This window comes from Gavialis gangeticus, unplaced genomic scaffold, assembly GCF_001723915.1.
Source record: "Gavialis gangeticus isolate Ggan-Ray unplaced genomic scaffold, GavGan_comp1, whole genome shotgun sequence".
NCBI classification, from domain to species: domain Eukaryota; kingdom Metazoa; phylum Chordata; order Crocodylia; family Gavialidae; genus Gavialis; species Gavialis gangeticus.
This window is the reverse complement of record NW_017728993.1, coordinates 18,093,405-18,102,538: the sequence shown is the minus strand read 5'-3', so window position 1 is coordinate 18,102,538 and position 9,134 is coordinate 18,093,405. Positions and strand designations below refer to the sequence as shown.

The window sequence follows — 9,134 nt, the reverse complement described above, 5'->3', positions numbered from 1 at the left end:
CTGCCCAAGAAAACGGAGGTGAAGAATTGGTTAAAGAGGTCTGCTTTTTCCTCTGGCACAACCACCAGACTACATTAATAATACATTATTGTAATCATTAACATCAAGGTGTGGAAGATGAGGAAGTGGACAGCTAGCTACAGGACAAGTGGGCTAGCCTACATTTTGAGGTCGGCTCCGGGACGCCCACTTGTTACAACAAGCAATGGAAGAATGGTTCAGCAACCAGAGAGGAATAAACCTATGTATCCAGGGTCTGCAGATGTGAAACATGGAAAGCCAAGGCAGGCATGGAGATCAAGCTGGCAACTGAAATACAGGACAACAAAAAGTCTCACTATAGATACACAGGGAGCAAGAAAGAAAAAAAAAAAAAAAAAAAAAAAAAAAAAAAAAAAAATCAGACTCCACTGTGGGACCCCTACTGAATACTAAGGGGCAGCCCACAGTCAATCCATGCAAAAAGGTAGAACTCCTGAATACATACTTCATGTTGGTATTCCTGAAATCAAATGGGGGCTGTTGACCTGACCAGAGACCCAGGGAATATGGAGAAGACAACAGACTACATGAAATCAGTCCTGAACAGGTGAGGGATCTCCTACAACACTTGGACATTTTCAGGTCTGCTGGGACAGATGACCTGCATCTGAAAGCCCTGAAAGAACTGGCTGAGCTTATAGCAGCGCCACTGGCAAAGCTGTTCAAAGAGTCACGGAAGTTAGGAGTGGTCCCAGATGACTGGAAGAGGGCCAATGTGGTGCCTAACTTTAAAAAAGGGAAGAGAGATGACCCTGCAAACTATAGACCGGTCAGTCTGACTTTGGTCCTGGGAAAAAAATTCCAAAAATTTGTTAAGAAAGCCATCAATCACAAGCTGGTAACTGATGGGGTATCAAGAAGCAAACAGCATGGCTTTGTCAAGAGTAAATCACGCCTGACAAACCTGGTGTCCTTCTACAACCAAGTAACTAACCAACTGGATGAGAGACACAAGGTCAACGTCATTTACTTAGACTTCAGTAAAGCCTTTGATTCTGTTTCCCACGGGATTCTCTCAACCAAACTGGTGGGCGCTGGGCTGGACCAGTCTACAGTGAGGTGCATGGACAACTGGCTTGGTGGCTGATCCCAAAAAGTTGTAATCGATGGGATGGCCTCATCCTGGAGGGCCACCTCTAGTGGCGCCCCCGAAGGATCGGTGCTTGAACCCATGCTCTTTAACATATTTATTAATGACTTGGATGAGGGGGTGAAAAGCTCAATAATTCAGTTTGCAGATACTCCTAAGCTGTGTGAAAACATGGACACATCAGAGGATAGGGATCCAGGATGACCTTGACAGGCTGGTTTTATGGGCAGAATGGAATCAGATGGGGCTTAACAGGGAGAAGTACAGGGTTCTTCATCTGGGTAAGAACAACCTTCACCACAGCTACACAGTGGGTGGTGGTCCACTGGCTGGCACAGCATCTGAACAAGACCTGGGGGGTCACGATTGACTGGAAAATGAACATGAACACTGCGATGAGGATGCCAGCAGGGCAAATAGAACTCTGGCATGCATCAGCCACTGTTTTGACAATAGATCCCGGGAGGTGCTCTTCCCTCTCTACTGGGCGTTGGCGAGGCCACAGCTGGAGTACTGCGTCCAGTTCTGGTCACCACTCTTCAAGAAGGATGTGGATGAGGTTGAGAGAGTACAAAGAAGGGCCACGTGCATGATTAGAAGCATAGAAGATAGGCCCTATGAGGAGAGACTCCAAAAACTGGGCCTGTTCAGTCCGAGTAACAGAAGACTGAGAGGTGACTTGATAGCCTCCTACAAGTATGTCAGGGGTGAGCATCAAGATCTAGGGGAGCAACTCTTCAGCAAGGCACCTCAAACGAGGATGAAGACCAATGGGCACAAGCTAACAGAGGGTAAATTCAAGTTGAACATAATAAAAATCTTCTCTGTAAGGGTCACCAGAATCTGGAACACACTCCCAGCAGAGGTGGTGCAGTCACCATCCTTGGAGGTGTTAAAGGTGAGGCTGGACAAGCACCCTGTTGAGCTCGTCTGAGCCCAATAACTTCCCACCTGGCAGGGGACTGGACTTGATGATCTTGCAGGTCCCTTCTGGTCCTTCAATTCTATACGCCGTGCCCAGATAATCTGTAACTCAACAGATCAGGGTCACTACAGGGTACTTATGAAGACATGTTAGAAAAGCCTGGAACTCATTGCCACAGGAAGTCACCGAGGCCAAGAACCTTACAGGATTCAACAAAAAAAATAGATAGCTATATAGATGTCAAGTCTCCAGTGTTACCACAATCAGTAATGACATATTGGTGGAAAGGATATTAGACTTTACATTGCAAGACTTAAGCAAGTGATTAAGATAATACCCAACATGACAGGTCAGTTAACTCACATTTGCCTACTGCTAGATTCATACACTTTCCTCTGAAGCGACTTCCATTGCCTAATGTCAGAGACATAATACTGGAGTAGCTGGACCTTGCATCTCATCTGGTATGGTGACTCCTATTTTCCTGTCGCTGAACGCAAGCTATGGCTCTCTGTCCACACTCAGAGCATGTGCTCACATCAGCAATGGCAACTGATGAAGCTAGGCTTGCCCCTGCAACCTACCTCTCTCATCACAGCCTGTGTAAGGACTACTCACAAAAGATGACGCTCTTGGTTGTTTTTAAATCTCTCTACTGCTTGTGATGCGAGATTGCCATGAAAAGGTCTAACAGAAGAAAAAGGTGTTGGGGAGGAATTTAATATGGATGAAGATCATTAAAAGGAGAAGCATAATAATAGAAGAAGGTCTGATGAAATAAGTGGAAAAAACCAGCCATCAGCTGAAAGGCTTCAAAAGAGTATCAGCAGGAGAAGGAAATCGAAGCAGAGTAAAAAGGGGAGGAACAGCATGGACAAGAAAAACTGACTGAGAAAGAAGAAAGAGAAAAAATATTTGTTTCAGGTTTAAGAATTCCATATGTTGCTCACAAAAGGATAGTTCCTTCATTTAAGCTCCTCAAAGCAAGCAGATTTTTGAAGGGGCACAACACTAACAATTCACAAACACAACTGAAAGGACCACACCTCATGGTAAACTACACAGTTCTTGGTAAACAAAAGCAATTTTTCATTCCTGAGACAATGTTGGCATGGAAGCTGCACAATGTCCTCAAACTTCTGATCAATACATGCCATCCAAAGAGAAACACTTTCTCTTCTCAGACATTTCATATGCATGGCATAAAAAAAGTGATTTTATTTTCCCATCTCCTTTGATCAAAAGTACAACTATTTATCTTGTGCTCCAAGGGACAGCTCTTACCCACCTATGAGATACCTAAATGTGGGTCTATTCTACCCTGCCTGAAACCTTGCAAAATTATTGATACATAAGTCATCTTCATGCTCCTCTCTGCTTTTTGTGATGCAGAAGTTGGTGCATTAATGGTTTTTCAAGGACTGGAACAGCCTGGAATAGAATTCCACTTCGGTGCCTTAAAGTGAAGTGAAAACTGGCCCAAAGCCTGCTTAAGCTTTTCTACTGAAAAATGAATGAAACAAGGAAAAAAAAAAAATGATAAAAGCAGTCAACTCACTTGGCTTGAAGAGAAGCAAGGGCATCAGGGAACTTGTTGCTTAGAAATAAATCCACAGCAGCTGAACATTCATCCAGGGCCACATTCAGGTCTGACATAGATGACCTGTTGAAAAAGAAGAGAAAAGAAAAAGAAACAGATAAATGGACCATTTCAATTATTTTTCTATTGAGCTCTCACTCATACTTCTCTACTATCACCTTACATGTACTGTGATTCCAATTTCACTAATCCACTGCACAGCTAGTAACCCCCTAGCCTTGTTGTAGGAAATGTGCCATAAGGAAAGACAGGCATTTACCTCTTTTTAGATATTCCTGTATAAGTGCCCCCACCCCATCTGCTGTTGGTCTCCATCCTATAATACTATGGTCCTTTGCAGTAGACTGTAACATGAAGAGAGTGCCCTTCTGATGTGGTTCCTGTTGTTATAAAGATGCTGCATCACCATCTAAAGATCCATCATCTTCCCAGTAGGACGTCGTCAGGTCCAAATTAAATTCACAGCTCTTATAATTACTTTGCAAGATGCTAAGAATCAAGGTCAAGGCCACGACTTCATCTGGGTGGTGAACCACTGTTTAGTGCCACCTGTGAAAGAATTAGAAGATGCTACAAAGTAGTCCCTGCTCCAGAGGTGGAAAATGTACCATGCTCTTATCCTTCGCTCACCTAGAACAAAGGCCAGATCTGACTCCAGACAGATCCATTCTGCTAAGTTTAGGTGATGTTCAGATGCAGGGTTTTGGTTTGGTCCAAAGAGAAAAGGACCAGTGACAAAGTCTGAAGCCAGACTTGAACTCTTCCTAAATTTGGGACTGGCTACATTCAGGTTTCGGGTTCAGGTCCATCTCTTAGATACTGAAGACCAGAAAAAGCACAGTAAAAAAAATAAGTCTTTTCTTCTACCTTGGCTAGAAGTTTCAAGGTAAGAAATCGCAGGGGAATTAATGACAGATACTGAAAACAAAGGAAGTGTTTCTTCCTACAGCTGGCAATCAGCCTGTGGAAGCTGCTGCAGCAGTGGAATCAGAATTTCAAATACCGTGGCTGGATTATTTTACAAACCACCGCATTATTATGCAGTACCTCTAGCTAGACAGTTTTTCACTATCTTCTTGAAGATCAGGTATTAGTCATTGCTAGACCAAAGGGATTCATGATCTGATGCCATATGGAAACTCCTACATATATTGCTGCTGTGGACTGTATTATGTATAGCCCATGTTTTGTACAGCCACTGACCACAAGACAGCAGGAAAAACTAAGCCATTACAGCTATCAAATCAATCAACTGATTTTAAATCAATTAAAATGGCTGCTCCTGGGGAACAAGGAAACGTCACTAACTGAGAAACCAGCTGTTGCACATAGGTGTAAAGCCAGCAACTACCCTTCACAATCAAAAGCCTATTTCAGTGTTTTCCACTGATCACATTTGTTTTTCTTTTAAAGATTTATGGCCTGAGGTGTCAGGCTGACCTCTAAGGAGAGTTTTCAGCAGGTCTGTACTGGCAAGGAGATAATACAAACCAGCTGAAAACTTCTGGCCAAAATTCAGCATAAGAGAGAAAATTGTTGCAGGCAAGCCTGCAGAAGGAACAATACAACCTGCACTGGTAAGGCTGAAATACCCTGGGCAGTGTCAGAGCAGCTGAAACTCAGGTCCTTTGCAGTTTGTAAGGAACCAGACTGGATGTCATCAGTCTGTGGCAGAGAAGCTGATTTCTATGTTTTATAGAAAGTAGTAAATTATTTTCTTCTCTTCTACCCACAACTTCAGCTGCTGTAAACTAAATTAAACTGTCTTGTGACTCAGGATCTATGCTACTTCCTTAACATGTAACATGTATAATTACCAAAATGAAAGAAACACAGACCTAAAAATCCCAGAAAGTATGCTAGCAATACCACCCTAACAAGAAAAGCATCAGAGCTCAGAACAAACCCTGACATGTTGACTGAGGGACTTCACAGTCATTTGCTTTAAAACCAGAACTCCCTTTATAGAGGGGAGGGAGAAGCATGAGATGTTTCCAGTTTCAAGAATGAGGATTAAGCATTTGAAAGAGCCATTTTATGAGTCTGTCATCACCGATCCCTGTGCTGCATACAGCTCTGCTCCCCAGAGTCTCAAAGTGCTTTGCAAACATTGATTAACCAACCCCCAGTATCCCTGTGAGCCATTATGTCTCAAACAATATCATGCACGGATAACTTATACACCTTCAAGCCCACTCTGAGCCTGATTTATTGCAATAATGTAGAACTTTGCCATCTGTAGGCTGCAAGGGTTGCATTTATTACATACCTTTGGAAACCTACATTTCCCAAAATAGTAGCATATTTAACACTGATCTGAAACATGCTCTCATCTGTTTGAAGACTTCCATCTTTTTTCTGACTTTCTTTGTTTATCTCCACAGAAGGTAAGATTTAAAAAAAATAATAAAACTGCTTAAGACGCTAAGAGTTCAAAGTACACATCAGATGTCCCATGCTCTTGGAACCTTTTCTAAAAACAGAGTAATTGATACAAATCTGTTTCAGCAGCTACAGCAATGGGAGTTACACACACCCCCAACACTCAGAGGAGAGAGGAACATTAGATGTAGTTCCTGAGTAAAGAATTGAGACTGCATTAACTGAACTAAGGCATTAGCATTCTATGCATGATACAAAATATATTATCTTTAAAATACTTTTTTGTGCACTGCTATATTAATCTGGAGAAGGCTGAACATTTTTACAAACTGATTAGTCATGCTTCAGTGGGTTGCACTCTGTTTCCCTGCTATCTGATCTCAGATGTAAAATCAGCACTGCCTTAAATACAAATCACCGTACTGTACGTACCTTTCCAGTAAGTCTCCGGTGTCTTTTGACATAGTCATTGGTGTGTTGAGTCAGTGCCTAAATCAGCAGCAGCAACCAGCAAAGAACACCTGGCAGCAGCAGGCACGCAACACCACTTAACCAGCTCAGAATGACAGTCACACTAAGCCTAGGGCAGGGCATGGTCCGCCTGCCTGCGGAGTGTATTGTACTCACTGATTGGTCCTTAGGGTCATTATGGTAAAATTACAAGTCTCAGTAGTTTAGTTCTAATAAACCATGAGCGAACGATTTGGATCTCATGCCTGCAGTGAAACTATCCTTTCCCTGATCACTCTGTGAAGTTCATATATCATTAAATACTGCTGTGCTGGAGAGGCTGCCAGCTGCCAGCTGCCAGCAAGTACGCCTTTGATCTATGGGAAATGACAGAACTTGTAGAAAGGAGTGGCCATCCTAGATATCATTCACTTGGGTTAAAGAGGGAAGCAAATCAAATGCTCCTTTAGTAGAGATACCTGACACAGACACCACCACTCAAGGTACTGGATCCCAGGGGAAAGCCTGAGCAAGAACTAACAGAAAGTAAAGAGGATTTCACTAACCGTGAATGCAAATGAAGAGGCTGGGATGCTAAATAGCACAGCTCTGTATATCTGATCCTGTTCAAGAAAGGTCCAAAAAGGCAGACTGGGCATGCAAAGAAACAGGGTTTCAACAATAACTACTAATTTATATCCTCAGTTTCTCTTCCTTATAGAAACACCCTGGCAAGGCCTCACATAATGGTTTAATGGCTCAGATCATGAAACAACAATACCAATAAGGATGGAAAGGGGCAGCTGAATTTTCTTAGTGAATGTTTCTATACCCTTCACCCAGCATTTGCCATACTGGTCTTCTCTCGTTGCAAGTACTCCAGGACAGGAATTGGGACATATAAATCTGGACAGCACCTAGCATGTGGTAGACAACAAATAAAATAAATCAGAAGTCCATTGTTTTTAAAGTTGATATACATATTAGTGTATAGAGAAGATATTTTTATCTACCTACTGTTTGGCATACGGCTGAGAACAATGACACCTGGGTTCCTCCCCCATTTCTTGCACTAACTCACTCCAAGTGCTTAACTTCATTGCTTACTCTTTCATTGCCTGTTTTCTCAACTGCAAAATGGATAAAACCTACAGATTTGTGATGAAAAGCCTAATTCGTTTAACACAGACAGATATTAGGAGCCAAATCACACAGTCAAGTACAGGCACAAAGGAAAGCTGTTACTGCCCTCCAGAGTTTACAATCTAATGGTTCAATTGTTCAATAGTATAGATATTAGCTATATAATGCCCTATTGTTAGATTAAGCACAAGAATAAAAGAAAATATGACAGCAGCTGCTGAATCAAACCCACAGAAGATGACAGAAAAAGTAAGAAAAGGAATGGCACACAAAATGATTAGTATGGCACCACTTGTTGCATGCATGTATGGGCTTTTTCCCCTTTGCATTTTAGTTGTTCAACTTATGGCTTCTTGCCCTTTATTGGTTAATTTGTCCCCTTTACTCAAGTTTCACTTAAAAAAATAAAGAATAAAAGATCCCCCTTCCTGTTTCTCTTCCCCCCCTTCCAGTTCTTACCCATTTCTTTTGAAAGCCACCCTATTTACACAGCTTGTAGGTTACTAGCAATCCCTATTATTTTAATAAAATTATTCAAATCCGCTCACCCTTTCTCTTCCTCTTCCCCCAATACTTTTCCTGTTGTCCAATCATACGCCCCAACACTTAGTCAAGCCTCCTCTAAAGTGAGACCAAAAAATTACCACAAGCTACAAGGCAACTGCTAAAGGGAAAAACAAAATTACCCTATTCTTAGACACTTTCATGGCCTCCGTTCACACCACATTAGAGCACTTCCAAGTTGGCCAGTATGTTTATTCCTCACGACATCCCTCTGAAGTCAGGAGTACTATTATCCCCATTTTCAAGATAAAAGAAAAAGCTCAGAGAGACTAACATCACTCCTGAACATGCTGGAAAATGTGCAGTGTTGTTGGGAACTGGACTGGGATGTCCCACTTGCCTGCTAGCTCTCTGGCTATCCTTCCTTCCTAACGCCACGTCCTTCTTCCCTTGTGCTGCTCTCATTTCCAAGAAGAGCTGGGTCCTGGTACCTGTCTGGATATAGTGGTGGCTTTCAAACAATCTGCCATGGCCTTGCACTGGTGGCCTGCAATGCTATCAGCTATTTTAGTGCTGAGGAATGTCAAACCAGGACATGGGCAGCCTTTCCATGTTGTGTTATATTTGCATTAAAGAGACTAAGCTAGAGGTGGGCAATTATTTCAGCTGGAAAGCCGCTTAACAAGTTTTGGTGAGCTGTCAAGAGCCACATGAGTAGGCGTGCCCCTTGACCATTGCCCTGCCCCCTGGTCACCATATTGAGACCGGAAGTCCTGGCCCCCTAACCCTGACCTTTGCCACTCGAAGTTCCTCCCCTTGCCCCCCCCGAAATACATCATGATTTATGTTTGCATACTGTATATAGAAGGGAGTGCATAACAACTCAAAAATAAAGTCTTATTCTTCTATATTGTGTGGGGAGGTGTGGGGTGTGCTTGGGCAGAGAGGGTGTGTATGGTGAGCTGTGGGGGGTGTATGGTGGGGTGTGGTAGGGTGGG

At 42.8% G+C, this 9,134-nt stretch overlaps 1 protein-coding gene across 2 annotated transcripts in view; it reads right to left on the bottom strand.

The window, feature by feature from the left end:
- The window catches only part of TTC39A (tetratricopeptide repeat domain 39A), a 112,427-nt gene that overhangs the window by 94,628 nt on the left and 8,665 nt on the right, over window positions 1–9,134 (bottom strand). Inside the window, exons 1-2 of one of the 2 annotated variants that reach the window (XM_019501324.1) lie at window positions 6,472–6,614; window positions 3,616–3,720 (exon numbers count right to left, since the gene is read on the bottom strand). In XM_019501324.1, coding sequence (XP_019356869.1) covers window positions 3,616–3,720; window positions 6,472–6,509 — 143 coding nt within the window. In that variant the 5' untranslated portion in view covers window positions 6,510–6,614. Of the gene's footprint in view, window positions 1–3,615; window positions 3,721–6,471; window positions 6,615–9,134 lie in introns of those variants that run through there. The other variant, XM_019501325.1, reaches the window with a different exon arrangement.